This window comes from Sarcophilus harrisii, chromosome 6 (genome assembly GCF_902635505.1).
Source record: "Sarcophilus harrisii chromosome 6, mSarHar1.11, whole genome shotgun sequence".
Classification (NCBI taxonomy): domain Eukaryota; kingdom Metazoa; phylum Chordata; class Mammalia; order Dasyuromorphia; family Dasyuridae; genus Sarcophilus; species Sarcophilus harrisii.
In genome coordinates, this window is record NC_045431.1 from 193,111,701 (window position 1) to 193,128,039 (window position 16,339).

Sequence of the window (16,339 nt, forward strand, 5' to 3'; positions counted from 1 at the left end):
TAGGTAAGGAATCTGAGGCTGGGAAAGTTAAGTATTTGGTTCAACATACTCCAAGTTGTGTCAACGGAGGTATTTGAGCTTAAGTTTCTTTGACTCAGGCTTCTTTCACTCTGGTCCAGTTCAGACATGCTCAGAAATACTCCATCCTTCCCAGGAGAAAAGGTTACAGACAGCTGCATATTTCCAACCTTCACATGAGACTGAGCTCAAAGAATGAACATTAACCTAGCCAGGCTCCAGAGGTATCACTGTCAACTCTATGTACAAATGGAAAATAATGCTTAGCTAAGTGGATTTAGTTTATGAATGGGAGCAATGGGTATTTTGAGCCTCCTTCTTTCTCAAGGTGGCACAGTGAATAGAGCTCTGAGCCTGGAATCATGAGGACCTCAGTTTTAATTTGGTCTTGAATGCTTACTAGCTGTGTGACTCTAAGCAGGTCATCTAATCTTTGTCTGCCTCAGTGTCCTCAGTTGCAAAAGGGGGGTAATAATGGCATTGACCTCCCAAGACTGTTGTGACAATCAACTGAGGTAATAATTGTAAAGGGCATGGTACCCACTAAGTGCTATATAAATGTTAGTTATTATGATCTTTAAACTACAGTATTTTTTAAGTGTAGCTTTTTATTTTACAAATATATGCAAAGATAGTTTTCAATATTCACCCTTGCAAACTTTGTGTTCCATATTTTTCTCCCTTCCTCCACCCTCCTTCCCTAGACACAAGAAATCCAATATAGGTTAAACATGTGCAATTTTTCTAAACCTATTTCCACAATTATCATGCTGCACAAGAAAAATAAGATCAAAAAGGGAAAAAAATGAGAAAGGAAAAAAACCAAACAAGCAAGCAACAAAAGAAAAGTGAAAATACTATGTTAAGATTCATATACAGATCTCTTTCTGGATACTGATGGCTTTCTCCATCACAAGTCTATTGAAGCTTGAATCACCTCATTGTTGAAAAGAGCCAAGTGCATCACAGTTTATCATCACACAATCTTGTTGTTGCCATGTACAATGTTCTCTTGGTTCTACTCATATCACTTAGCATCAGTTCGTGTCAGTCTCTCCAGGATTTTCTGAAATCATCCTGCTGATCATTTCTTACAGAACAATAATATTCCATTATATTCATATATTCAGCCATTCTCCAACTGGTGGGCATCCACTCAATTTCTAGTTCCTTATCACTACAAAAAGAGCTGTTACAAACATTTTTACACATGTGGATCCCTTTCCCTCCTTTAAGATCTCTTTGGAATACAGACACAGTAGAAACACTGCTCGATCAAAGTATGCACAGTTTGATAGCCCTGTGGGCATAGTTCCAGATTGCTCTCCAGAAGGGTTGGATCACAAACTGTAGTCTTATGAGTAATACTTTGCATCAGAGTTTGAAAGGACAGTCTAGAAGTCAAACCCGGATCTGAAGAAGACATCTCCTCAACAAAATTCTGATGAAATGATTTCTAGAAACATACCTGTTTCTTACTACTTACTACCAATTCAAGGAGTCCATTTTTTGGACAGCTATAATGAAATGAATTCTCCCTCATCCAGCAGTGAATGTCAGAGGCAATGTGGTCGAGAAAAGAGAGGGCTGGCCTTGAAGTCACAAAAGCTCTAATCTCTAGTAGCTATGTGGCCATGGACAAACTGCTTGACCTCTTTGTATTTCAGGCAATTCTCTGAAAATTTAATGTAATCGATATTGATGGAGGGAGTTTTCATAGGAAAAATTATAATTCGTTAATCACTGACTTATCAAGAGTGAAATCTTTCTCCCTGTCACTTATGTGCAGGAGTCCTTAATCTGCCTTTTGAGCTCATCATCTAGTCCTCCTTACCCATGAAACCTACATCCCAAGTTCCTAGTTCTACTCCTCTTTAGGTGGCCAGTTTAGTTTCAAGTCTCCCCACCATATAATGGCTGCTCTTCTATCAGCGTGCTCCAGCTTTTCTTTTTTTTTTTTCTTTTTTTTCCTTTTTTTTTATTTAATAGCCTTTTATTTACAGGTTATATGCATGGGTAACTTTACAGCATTAACAATTGCCAAACCTCTTGTTCCAATTTTTCACCTCTTACCCCCCACCCCCTCCCCTAGATGGCAGGATGACCAGTAGATGTTAAATATATTAAAATATAAATTAGATACACAATAAGTATACATGACCAAGACATTATTTTGGTGTATAAAAAGAATCAGACTCTGAAATATTGTACGATTAGCCTGTGAAGGAAATCAAAAATGCAGGTGGGCATAAATATAGGGATTGGGAATTCAATGTAATGGTTTTTAGTCATCATCCAGAGTTCTTTTTCTGGGCATAGCTAGTTCAGTTCATTACTGCTCCATTAGAAATGATTTGGTTGATCTCGTTGCTGAGGATGGCCTGGTCCATCAGAACTGGTCATCATATAGTATTGTTGTTGAAGTATATAATGATCTCCTGGTCCTGCTCATTTCACTCAGCATCAGTTCGTGTAAGTCTCTCCAGGCCTTTCTGAAATCATCCTGTTGGTCATTTCTTACAGAACAGTAATATTCCATAATATTCATATACCACAATTTATTCAGCCATTCTCCAACTGATGGACATCCATTCAGTTTCCAGTTTCTAGCCACTACAAAAAGGGCTGCCACAAACATTCGTGCACATACAGGTCCCTTTCCCTTCTTTATAATCTCTTTGGGATATAATCCCAGTAGTAACACTGCTGGATCAAAGGGTATGCACAGTTTGATAACTTTTTGAGCATAGTTCCAAACTACTCTCCAAAATGGTTGGATTCGTTCACAACTCCACCAACAATGCATCAATGTCCCAGTTTTCCCACATCCCCTCCAACAATCATCATTATTTTTTCCTGTCATTTTAGCCAATCTGACAGGTGTGTAGTGGTATCTTAGAGTTGTCTTAATTTGCATTTCTCTGATTAATAATGACTTGGGTGCTCCAGCTTTTCAATAGTCTCTCTAAAATGTGGCAGCTAGAACTGAATCTGACTCCTTTGATGTGCTCTCACAGGTAGAAACTCAGCTGAAAACTTCCTCATTCTAGGAACTAGAATGTGATTGAGTTTAGGGGCTGCTAACATCAGGCTGCTGCAGCAAGAGATAATAGAAAACATCATTCTCTTCAAATCACAAGACCCAAATGTAAACCCTTGCCTTCTTCCTAATAGCTAAGTGATCTTAGGGAATTCACATGAACTCTCTGAGTATCTGTAAAGTGTAACTAATTATTGGTTACTGCTATCAGTCATTTCAGTCAGGCCTGACTCTTTAGGTTCCATTTGGGATTTTCTTGGCAAAGTTACTGAAGTGGTTTGCCATTCCCTTCTCCGCCTCATTTTACAGATGAGGAAACTAAGGCAAACAGGGTAAAATAATTTGCCCAGGGTCACACAGGTAGGAAGTTTCTGAGGCTGGATTTGATCTTAGGAAGATGGATCTTTTTGACTATAGGCCTGACACTATTCATGCACCTAAATCACTCATAGGTCTATAATGAGGATCTCTAAAACCCACTTCAGCTCAAAATCTATGTGTAGTGGAATATATCATTGATTATTAATATATATTTGAGCTTTAAGTTAAACAAAATCTCCAGAGTATTTTTTTCCTATGTAAGTTATCTAGTCACATTCCTCTCTTCTATACCTGGGTAACTAAGTTGTTAAGTCTAACTGTTGAACTCCACTTTTTCACAATTCATTCCTACTAACCATCATTTAGCTATTTAGATCTGGCCATGGTACCAAGGCTGAATATCTTTTGATACTGATATTGATATTTTGATAAGTATGATGCCTATGATTTTGTTTTATACACTGCAAAGGGAATTCTGGTTATATGAGCAAGAACAAGTACACATATTACAGGGGAACATGCTCTCAGTCACTAAAATCAGGAATAAACTGGTAAGGAAGAAAAGTTAAAGTTTCAGGACAAGACTTGGGATCTCTACCCCCTATCTGACTCACTGACCTTGTGTTTGCTTAATGAAAACATGAAGCCTTAAACGTTCAGTATTTCCTTTTTGCACAGATTCTAGTGAGTGTGTGCCTTGGTCTGTAATCTTCCCAAGAGTAGGGCCCAGGGCCAAGTGGCTCTCATTATATACTGCATCTAGCACAACTAAGCAATATTTACTGAAGATCCAGTTGGGGTGACAAATAATGAGAACAGCCTACACATCTTACAAGGTAAGAATTAAAGAAGTGATAAATAGAGACTGAGGTATATGGATATCAGAGAATACACATGTATGAACACACATCTAAGAACCAGGGAACCAGATGGCAGGGATTGCAGAAAAGCAGAGTCTGCACAGTAGCAGTGTCAGCTTGATAGCTAATTTCTGGCTGCTTGACTTAAGGGTCAGGGAATAATTGTATTTTGAGGGTAGAACTTGTCCAGGAAGCTGTTCTGTTATTCCTGGTGTGGAGAATCTTCAATCTTGCCTTTTAGAACCTATGTCTTATTCCAATAGATTCAGGATAGAAAATGCCATCACATCCACAGAAAGAATTATGGAGACTGAATGGTGGGCCAAGCATGCTATTTTTACCATTTTTGTTGTTGCTTGTTTTTTCTTTCTCAACATGAATAACACGGAAACATATTTAAAATAGCTATGCATGTTAATCTGTATCAGATTCCTTGCTCTCTTTCCAAGAACAATTTGAAACACAAAATGTTACAAAAATGAATGTTGAAAACTATCTTTACATGTAACTGGAATAAATAAATAAATAAATAAATGAAATAATAAAACAAAGAAGAAAAAAAGAACTCTTGTCTAGAAAAAAAGACCCCTTTTGTCTTACTTCCAGGTAGAACCTTCTTCCTGAAGTTTTCCTTGACTCCTACTCCACCAAGTTCTCTGGACTCTCTCCCTCCTCAATTTACCTTGGATTATGCTTATATGCGTACTGCCCCTCAGTAGAATGTAGTTCACTGAGGGCATTTTTGTTTTTATATCCACCCCTATGCTCATGGTAGGCATATAATAAACAGATGCCTCTTGAACTGAACTAAGAAAAGAAGATCCCTTATTTACTGTGGGACATCCAAGGTCAAAGTGAGAAGAAGATGGCCTATCAGTTTCCTGACTCCAGGAGCCCAATAGAAGGAAGGAGAGGAACTACCAGAACAGTGGGGCTCCCTCAAACAGTTTCAATAAATGCAAATGATAACAGATGCTAGCTGCACAGAGTTTTAAGGTTTACAAAGTGCTTTATCATATAACTTCATTTAATAGAGAGCCTTCATCATCTCAGTTTAAGGGAAAAGACCATGGGAAAGAAAGCTTGCCATGCTTTGCCCAAGGGAGCTTACACTATGAGGAATAGAACATTTAGGTAATTTTGGTCTGGTGTAGCTGGAGAATTTCCTCTCAAAGCTTCTTAGTCACCTTCCCATTAGGAAGCATTAAGGGTGGGTAGAGAGAACTAGTGAGCAGAGTCTATGTTCTGCCTCTATTGGGAAGTCCTCTTTTCTTCCCTTGTGCCTGAAAGGGTCAGTTTATGTAAATGGAGGCGTTAAAGGCAGAGAGGAGGCACACAGGCTCCCAATTATAATTGAGAAGGTCCCTATACTGCCACTTATTACCTGGCAAGCCACTCCACTACTACATGCCTCAGTTTCTCTTGTTATAAAAAGAGGGAATTGGACTAGAAATAAATCCCAAATTCCCAATGTTCCAAATTAGCCAAAACTCTGGGTTTTCTTGTTGATTAAAGTTGGAATTATACCCCTTCTGTCAAAAGATGAGAACGCACCTATTTCCTGAATTCCTCTGCAAATGGACTTATGTCTGGTGCAGAGAGGGAGAAGTACATAAAACAGTCCCCAGTGAGTGCAAAATATTGCATACATCACTAGCTATCATTGCTGCATTGGTTTTGATGAGTTGTTTTCCTCTGTTACAAGGAAAGGCTTCTTGGTTGCGGGTAGGGGTAGGAATTTATTCAGAAATGACTATGGTGTAAAAAGGCATCAATAAAACATTAAAAAAAAAACAATCAAGCCCAGTTGCACGATCCCTGACCTAAGGTGCTTAGAACCTTGCAGGAGACGATGTGTACATAAATTAAAATGCTACAAAATAATCATATAATAAATTTGAAAGATACAAACTAAATGGTTTGAGAATTCAGAGGAGAAATAAGATCATTGCTGGCTGGGAGCCATCAAGGAAAGTTTCATAGAGAAGGTGACATTTAAGCTGAGCTTTGAGAGCTGGAGAGGATTTCAAAAGGTAGAGATGAGGAAAAGTGGGAACAAAGGCATAGAAGCAATGACTGCAACAAGTAGCCTTCATGTAGCTCCTACTATGTGCTGAGCACTGTGCTAAGTGCTTTATAATCATTATCTATTTGATTCTTACAATGAGTGAGGTGTTGTTATTACCCTTATCTTACAGGTGAGGAAACTAGGCCCAGGGTCCCTCAGCTACAAAATGTCCAGGGCCACACTGGCACCAGCTCCTTAGGCCTCCAGGTCCGTGTTCCATCCCCTGCACCCCCAGTGCGTTTGAAGAATGGTTCAGCGTCACTAGAGCGTAAGGTCCGTGGTTTTGTGGGGATGGGGCAGAATGAGTCAGTCCTGGGCAGCTGGGTCCAAGCAGGCCGGGGGGTCTCCGAGGAGCCAAACTTGGGGAGGAGACGTTAACGGTCAGGCCCCTCGCCCCTCCAGCATCCAAAGCCTGGTACAGTGGGGGCCCTGTCCTTGGCCAGGGCAGGCCCTGACTCCTTAGTAGTGTGACAGTGTCCCATGGTACAGTGGCCTCCCACCAGTGTCCCAGCACCCTGGCTGCCTGGCAGTCACCAGGAAGGCCTGGGCAAGCTGAACAAGACAGAAAACCAACTTCTTAGAAACGCAAAAAAGATTCTGGATGGGCCCAGCCATCTACCCTCAGGCTTTCTCAGAGGCTGCAGAAGGGCCCAAATCTTGTTGGAGAAAGTAATGTGACACAATAGCAACTATTTTTCTAACAAGGCTCTTTGCTAACGAGGCACACACTTCTCTTGGCAAATCTCCTTCCTAAATATTATAATTGGCTCCGCCATGCAATTGTACAACAGCATCTGTGTTATGGCTATAATCTACTATTTATAGACTGTCACTTCATCTAAGGGCTGTATTCCTGGCTCAGATCCTGCCATCCAAGGTAGGATAAACTTCATGCTAGGACCAAAAAGTTGCAAACTCTTCCATGGATAAGGTGGCAGACTCCATTATTTGTCGGAGACTTTTAACAGGCATCTTTAATGAACTATCTTTTTTGTCTTTCCCTTCCTAGGGAAGAGAAAAGATAAACCAGATCAGGTAAGAGAGGTCAAAAAGCTTTAATGAGGAAGGACGTCTGTTGCCAGACAGAATACTTTAAAAAGGAAGAAAAAATTGTTCAAACTGCCCAGAATGGTCACCTTTTTAGGAAAAAACTGAAGAGATTTGGTGAAGGAACTAGATTTTTTCCAAGGAAGGCCAACTTATTTTGAGCTTTGAAAGACAGGGCAAATCATATGGAATTAAAAAGCAATGTTGAAAAGGTCAGCGGTTCATGTTAGGGCTCCTGATTTGAAGAGGAAGTCAATGTTGTTTTTTAAGCAGAATCCACTGAAGTTAAGAGAATTTTTCCTCCCTATTTCATCCACTTTGGGAGCTTTCTGATGATAGGATCTAGCCCCAGAAGGTATGGGGTCTATCCAGATCCATCACTCGCTACAGTTTGAAACTAGAAAAGTCATTTACTTTTTGATAATTTCAGTTGTTTTATCTGCACAATAGGTTGATAATCCCGACTGACTCAGAGGACCTGACTCTGAAAATGCTTTTGGAATGATAAAACCCTCCTGATGTTTAAGTTACTGGTCATTATTCTGATCATATTTACAAATACCATCTACAAGAAATGAAGCTCCAAGAGTCAATCAAAGAAGATTCTCCTCAGGGAGAATCACTGCTTACCTTCTTCTGGCCAGGCTTGGGCATTGCTTGAATAAATATATGCTTTTTCTCCTCCTGTCAAGTGGGGACCCAAGAAAGACTCATTCTTCTAAAATTTAAAAAAAAAAAAAAGAAAAGAAATTCTCACTTAGGAGAATTAACAATTAAAAACTCCACTGAGTCACATTTCCCCATGTGACTTCCACTTCTGGCAGACAGTAAAGGGGTCTCAAGGTCACTCCCCCCATTCCTGAACCAAGCAGCCCAACACCCCAATCCTCAGAAGCCACCTCAGACAGTGCAGAGTGGAAGGACAGGACAAGCCACACGTGCTCTAACTGGGGAGCCACCATCTTCTAGGAAGGCTGATCCTGCAGGGACCACCACCTATCAATTCCCATTTTGTTCAAGGGGGCCACAGAGAAATGCTTTGCTCAGGAGGAAGTTCAATGGACCTCAGTATTCTGTCGACATACTAAGACATCCTTCAATCTGAAGAATCGTGCTGAAAGGCCTTTGGAGGCCTTAGGAATTGGAAAGATCAGGAGGGGGATAGAGAAGATAGACAGAAGGAAGGGACGGGAAGGCATGGAAGCAGCCATCGGGCAGGAATGTCCTTAGAGGACCTGAGGTGAATGGCTCTAAATTTTCCAAAAAGTCCCACTGGAATAGCTATTAAAATATAACCAAGGAATAGAGCAAAGAATTATTTAGATGGAAGCAGGAGATGCTCTGGAGCCTCGAATGAAAAATATAAATCCTGCAAAATGTTCATTCCACACCCCAGGGCAAGACCAAGGATTAAAGGACAAAGGAAATCCAACCCCAGTAGCCCCCATGTCTGTCTGCACCCCCTGCCCAGACAGGAAATTATTCCTAGGGTGGGTCACTCAGCACACTCAGCCTCAATTGCCCTTGGTATCAGGGCTCTGGGCTTCAAACAAGGTCAGACTGCCCATGGTGTCTGGGTGACAGTGAAAGAATAATATATGTGCTGCCGTTATTAAAAGGCATCAAACACTTATGTATATCAATTAATGAATACTCTTACCTCAGACACTAAAACCTGGAGACAATGGTATTGCCTTTTTATTTATTTTATTTATGAAAAAGGAGAAGAGAAGGCAGCTGGGTTTTCTGGTTGTAAAAACCATATAGTTTTGATTGACTTGTAGAAGCCTGATGCTGCTCAGCTTCCAGATCCTTCAACTGCTTGCTTGAGCCAGTTTTCACTGTGCCCTATGAGATCAAGAACTTAAGAAGCAGAGATTTCCATTGTTTTCCTACCATTAATGATTATTTCTGGACCTCTGTGGAAGAGGGAAAGGGCATCTGAGTGGGAACTAAAGGCACGCAATCACTTTTTGGCTGCTCTCAGTCTGCCTACATAAGTGAATATTTAGAAATTTTGTAGAATTAATCATTTGTACATTGGGATCAATTATTGGAATTTTCCTTTGATTAACAGTTATTTTGGAACCTTGTGTTACTATTTAGAATATAAACATTACTCACCTTTACCAAGAGCTGGGCTTTCTCTGATAATTTCACTTCAGTATCTTCCACCTGTTCCAAAATAATGCCAACTTTGATATTTAATATTTCAAGACTTGTAAGAATGTCCATCTGCCTTGAGAACAGAGCTTCTTAACCTGAGTTCCAGGAACTTGTTTTATAAATATTTTGGTAGCTGTATGCCAGTATAACCAGTTTCCTTTGTAATCCTATTATTTTTATGTATTTAAGAACATTTTCTGAAGAAGGGTTCATAGTTTTCATCAGATTGTTCAAAGGGTCTATAACATGAAAAGAACTCCTGCACCAGAACAATGTTTCTTGGAACATTCTGAAAGCAAGGCTTGGGAGACCCTCTTCTGCCAGGTTCCTTGGGCACCCATAATTGGATGTCCAAGGCAATGTAGTTGTTTAAACTGGAACTTTTAAATCAAAGGAGGTGTTCAAAAGGGAAAATTTCTAAGAGGATGCTTAGTTTTAACAAGAAGAAAAATACTTAAAAACCAAAATTTTTTTTTTGAGGGGCTATGAGAACCTTATATACAAATTTCACAGTTTTTCTTCTCATTCAAACCTGTAATTCTTTAAACATGTTAAATGTCATGAATAATACTACTTGTTGGTCCTACTAGTTGAGGACCATGGAAATAGATAAAGAAACTGGCTCTGGAATGTATGAACTTTTTATTATATTTTCCTGAATCTAAGCTACTCAAATTTTGTCCCAATTCTCATTGGGACATATCTCACACAATTTTTTCTTAATGTTTATTTTTGTAGAAACACGGCAGATGCTAAATAAATTCACTCTGGGTCTTAGAATCAATAAATTAGTGATCCAAGGACCCCCTTCTTCTCAGGAAATGTTCTTAAATGACTAAAATGAAATAAGATTACAAAGAAATTATAAAATTCTATTGAAATAGTTATAAAAATATTTTCCAAAAACAAATTCATGAATCCCAGAATAAGAATCTCCAGATTTTAAGGATACACACACACACACACAGAGCAAATGGGTGCACTACACTATTCTTCTAACATCCTTAAGTTAAAAGGGACCTGGAGAATATAGGGGGTGAGGGGGTGGGGGTTCAAGAAGAAAACATTTAAGCAAGCACAAGAAAATAGGAATATGAGCAAAATATAAAAAATTGGCAAAAGTCAGCACTAGGGAGAGGAAGAGGTGGCCAAGGCTGAGAAGGGGATTCATTTATTTTTTTTCTCTCTTCCCCTCCTTTTTTTTTTGGTGAGGCAATTATGGTTAAGTGACTTGCCCAGGGTCACAAAGCTAGGATGCATTAAGGTCATATTTAAAATCAGGGTCTCCTGATTCTAGGGCTGGTGCTCTATCCAACGCGCTATCTAACTGTCCTGATTCATTTAAAGGTTTAAATGTAAACTATGTTAATATATTAATATTCTATGCTGATAATTAATCTTTATTTCTTGAAAAATATTAAGTAGTTCAGGCTTTAAATTTCAGCCCAACCTTTCTCCATTTGATTTAGAGCTCTCTGAAGTTCTCTTAGAGCACTCTCCTTAGTGATGAAAAAGAACTCCCTAATTTTGTAGAAAAGGGCCATAGAGGTGAAGTGTTTCCCCCACCCTCAATGCTGGGATTTTTATTCCATTTCTCAGATTCCCAGACCCCTAGGTTCCCCCATACTGCCTGCTAACTGCTCCTCTGTTCCTCTCTGACTGCTCCAACTGCTCTTGTTGCCCTCTAACTAGGTCTCCCCTGGCCTCTCCCTTTTAAGCCTCTGGCCCTTGGAGATTTGTTAGAGCAGGAGTTATTTTCTCTAGAGAGCGGGAGTGATTTATGTAAGGCTAGCCCCCAACGAAGCATTCTGGCCTTGGTTCAGGTCGGGGTCTGTCCTGTTGTCTCAGGCCTCAGATTCCCTGCTGGCCATGAGCCTTTCTGGGTCAGCTTTACACTCTTCTCTCCAGAGGGACATCTCTTTGTACACTTGCCAGCTCTGACACTCAGAGCACCCACTCTCTTTGGTCACACGATGTGTGACTTTGTGTTTGGGGAGGGCAGGCAAGGTCATCACCGAATGCCTCTCACATTCTAAATTCATTCCTGATTCCATAAGCGGAAAGAAGCAAACACCTAGGTCCAGCCGAACTCCCCGGGCGCTTTCTAGTCATGAACTAAATGATGCATGACTGTTGCCATCTGCGTGTGCACCCACCGAGGGAGCCAGGCTGTAAACTTGTCATGGTCAGGGAAGTCTGCCCTGATCACAGCTGGTGCAGCATTTGCAATCAGGCGTGGGGAAACTCAACAATGAGATATAATTTGGGTTCTGGACTGCTCCCCCCCAACCCATCCCCACACTCTTGTTTAAAATCACAGGATACAATAAGGGAGGAGCTAAGACTGAGATTTTCAAGTCCTGAGGCCCTGACTGCCCAGTGTCCTACACCCTTCCTCCTCCCCCTATCCTTCTGCCCATGTGTTTCTGGGTCAACATGGTAAACATCTCTCTGGAGAAAAAGAAGGAGTGATAAAGAAGACCAAAGAGACAGAGGAGATGTTTTCTATGTTGGAAGTAAAAAGAGGTCACATGCCCCAAAATGGGGAGGTGTGAATATCTGTGAGAGTCTTCTTGGAGAAGTGGGGCTGCTCTCACCGTGCCCCCGCCTCCTTTCCAGCAGAATTCTGACCAACGTATGGGGGTGGCTAGTGCTTTCAATAGAGAGGTGGTTCAGTTGAGCAACTGAGTTCCACAGATTGCGAACTCTCCCTAAAGATCTTTAAAGGGAAGATGCATATATTTGTTAGATGGAGATGGAACGTTGCCTAAAAACAAGAGAATGACTTCTCAGGATCCTCCTTATTTTGAAAACCTCCATAATTCTTTTCTTTATCAGAAATCACTAAATATGAATACATTCACTGCAAGAGTTCTTTCATGGCAAGAACAAGATCAAAATATGTTCAAAGTTAGGAATTTAGATGAGAAGCGTCTGACTTTGCAACTGTAGTGGCAATATAGGATATTTTGAGCTCCAATCTCTTAAAACTTCCTAAGATTTTTGAGATGCCCAGTAAAAATAACATAAAACTCAGAATTTTAAATGTGGCACCATGCTCAAATAGATTTGAAAAAATATGTATCATTCTTAAAAGTCATACTTTCAAATAGAATAACAGCATCAAAAGCTGGAAGGGGTTTGGGAATTGCTTAGATCAACTCTGTCATTTGAAGAAACTAAGGCTGCAAGAGGAAAGGGATGTCCGGAAGGTCCCATCCACAATAGGCAGTGGTCACTGCCAAATCTCGGATTCTTGTCATCATGGCACAGCGTGAGAGTCAGGAGAAGGGGTGAAGCTCCACTATGGTGGAGCAGGTGGGCTGCCAGTTGCCAAAAAGAGGAGGCTTTACACACCTTCCATGACATTTCCAGTTTAGATAATCCTTAATTTAAGTGATACTGACCAGCCAAGAGCAGAATCTCCGGATGGACGCAGTCAGAATCATGTAGCTGGTTTCTGTGGTAACACTGCCATCTGTGGGGAGGCCGATGAAGTCTGAGTAACTCAATACTACACTCCCCAGTCCCAGGCCCCCTATTCCCCCATCCTCCAAAAATACCCAGGATCATAAAGACCATCTCCTCTCACCCTGAGGAGCACAAGCATATTGGTATCCCTTAAAAATAAAAAGTTCCCCCAACCTGGGGGTTTCATGCTGGGTGATCAGACTGGCTTGGTTTGTTGTCTGTTGTTTGTTGTTGTTGTTGTTGTTTTTTCTTTTCCTTCCTTTTTTTTTTTTTAAACCCATAAATGGAAGCATATGGATTAATGAGTAAAGATTGGGAGTTAGTTCTTATTTTTCAAAGAAGGTTTTATTGGTTCTTTGTCGATTGATGTTGAGTTTCAGCAACATCCCCTTCCTCATTACAGAGTAAAGTTGGATAAAACAAGCCAACATGATGGCCCTGTCTGGAAATGCCTACTTCATTCCACATTTGCAGTTCTAGCAATACTTTTCATCAGACTTTTATTAAACACTTACCTTTTTCTTTAATAGAAATCTGAGATGTCAAAAATGATTCTGAGAAGACTATAGATCCCAAGCATTCTTTTTTTCTCTTCAGCTCAGGGATATCATATATAATCATGGAGGCCTGCAATGAATGATAAACCCAACACTGCTAAAGAAGTAATTAAAAGTCTAAGAATCGACTAGCCCTGTGAGATAAACAGTGCAACTATTTTCCCCTTTTTACAGAGAAGGAAAGTAAAGCCAGAGGGGCTAAGTGAAATGCTTTTGATCACAGTTACAAAATTTTAGAGAACCAGACTCAAATTCAGGCTCCCTGACTTTATTTGAATGAAAATAATAGGAAGGGTAGGGGAAAAAAAATCCCCCAGAGTAAAGACTTTTACATGGCAATTAATATGGTAATTTCCTGACTGTCTATCCATATATTATCCCTATGCCTACCTATACACGAGATATTCAGAGATCTTAAGATGCATAGCAAATATTCAGATCATTATATTATCCTTGTCTTCCCTTGCTCCTCTCTTCCCCTTAATATGTCTATGGCATCAACATTTCTATAGTCTCCCATGATATCAATGTTGGGGCTATCTTTAACTCTTCCTTTTCCTTTCCCTCTCATATCAAGTCAACTTATAAAATACTATCGATTCTACCTTTGCAATGCCTTTTGCACCTGCCCCCTTTCTTTTTAAACTCCCCTAGACCAGACATTCATTACCACACACCTGGTCAACTGTAGTAGCTTCCCAGCCGGTCTGCCCTATTTCTAGTCTTTGTCACCTCTAATTCATCTTTCATGGAGCTGCTGGGTTTATCTTCTTCATGAGTATATCCCAATATGCCCCTATTCTGCTCAGGAGCTTTCACAATGGCTGCCTGCCAACCAAAGACCAAACTCCTTAGTCTGCCATTCCTAGACCTTCACAGTTTGATGCCCCTTAACAGTTTTAGCCTTAAATTGTTAATGCTGTAAAGTTACCCATGTATATATCCTGTAAATTAAAGGCTATTAAATAAAAAAAAAAAAAAAAAAAAAAAAAAAAAAAACAGTTTTAGCCTTAGCTCCCATCCATGTGTATCATGTTCCTGCCAAATGCTGTCCCCTGCTGCACCACTGTTGATTCTTATACCTGGAATATCCTCTCTCTCTCTCTCATTCTCTCTCTCTCTCTCTCTTTTTAAGAATTTTACATCTTTAAGGTCCAGTCCCCATGTCACCATCTCAATAAAATCTTTCCCCTGATCTTCCCAGACAATAATGATCCCATTCCCCCTCCTCAGATCTGGTACAGAACTTGGCCTATGTGAATGTATCTAAGTGTATAGCCTGTTAAGTGCATGGCATTTTGTATGACAATAATTTCCATATGTGCTATGGTTAGACTGTGACAGAAATACAAGGCAGGGGAAATAAGTAGTTTATCCAGATTTTGCAGATTCTTGTGATGTAGCAATAAGGCTCAACACACAATATGCTCAGAAAATGTTTGCTCAAATTAAGCTCAGAAGGTTTGGGAGATTTAAAATAAAATCAGGGCAACCCAGAGGCAGTCAGTTCCCCAATGTCTAGAAAGAAAGAAAGTTAATTTATTAGTTAAAAACAAAGAAGATGAATACAACAATGCAGTGGAGAGTTCTGGCAGGAGAAGAGAGGCAAAATAACCTGTGACTGAGCCTTCTGTGGACATGGAAATCTGATAATAAGGAATGAAATAATTGACCAGTGCCTCTCCCTTAACTACCACACCCTTCCTCTCAAAAAAACAAAACAAAACAAAACAAAAAACCCAAACACTAGAAATGGGTTTAAAACCAACCAACCAAACCAAACAAAACAAAACAAAACAAAAAAAAAAAAAAAACACCTCACAAGGAATGGCAAATTCCAGTCTGGTTAGCCATGAAGCTAATGGAGGTTAGAGTTAACTTTAGAGCTTGAAATCCCTGACTATCCTCCATGGAGCCTTCCAGTCTACAGAGGGAAGGGGAGTGACCTCCAAAGGAACCACTGATTTCTTTTAAACTCTACATCTCTTCAACCAAGCATAGACTGGCTGAAAGCAAGAAACAATGGTCAATTCTTTAATTTCTTACTGGAATGTTGAATAACCCAGTAAGCAAATGTATATACTTTAATTAAATCTTTTGTTAAGGACTGAAAACTACAGGCTGATGAGGTTTATATGCAATTCATTTTAAAAAACCAAAAGTATTTGACAAGGCCTACATCACCACTGGATTGTATGTTCCACAAGGATGTTCTTGGTAGCAATAAGAGCTACCACCCTCCTGCTTCCCAAATTACAGAACTTCAGAGTTCAAAGAATCTGCAAAAGCTATCTAACCCAACTCATACTTGACCATCAATCTTCTTTACAATATTTCTAACCCATCGTCATCCAGTCTTCAACATCTCTAGTAAGGGGGAACCCATGATTCCCCAAGCAATTCATTCCACTTTGGAGAGCTCGTAACTGTTAGGAAATTCTTCCTGACATCCAATTTAAATCTGTCTCTCTACAACTTCCTTTCCACTGCTCCTTATTCAATCTCTCTTCCATGTGATGTCCCTCAGGCGTCTCACAGAATCTCTCCTCTTCCCTTCCATGTCTTTAGTTCTTTAGGCTTTCATGACATAAACTTGCAATTATTCACTACTCTGGTCCTTCACTGTCAAAATCCTTCCCAAATTGTGATGGCTGAAATCAAAAATAATATTCCAGTGGGGTCTTAATAAGGTAGAAGATAATGTGACTATCCCCTTAATTCCTTGTCAGATTGATCATTTGAGTTTGTAGTCCCCTATAGTCCCTACATCTTTTTTCAAATGAACTGTTAT

General features: G+C 40.0%; 1 protein-coding gene across 4 annotated transcripts in view; it reads right to left on the reverse strand.

The window, feature by feature from the left end:
* C6H20orf194 (chromosome 6 C20orf194 homolog) overlaps positions 1–16,339 on the reverse strand; it is a 167,854-nt gene that overhangs the window by 69,222 nt on the left and 82,293 nt on the right. For all 4 annotated transcript variants that reach the window (XR_004230056.1, XM_031941745.1, XM_031941743.1 and 1 more), the window contains 4 exons: positions 13,507–13,618; positions 12,928–12,998; positions 9,479–9,529; positions 7,985–8,072 (listed from right to left, as the gene is read on the reverse strand). Coding sequence is in view for 3 of the 4 variants with exons in the window: in XM_031941745.1 (XP_031797605.1) it covers positions 7,985–8,072; positions 9,479–9,529; positions 12,928–12,998; positions 13,507–13,618 (322 nt within the window). In the remaining variant the exon portion in view is untranslated. The remainder of the gene's footprint in view (positions 1–7,984; positions 8,073–9,478; positions 9,530–12,927; positions 12,999–13,506; positions 13,619–16,339) is intronic.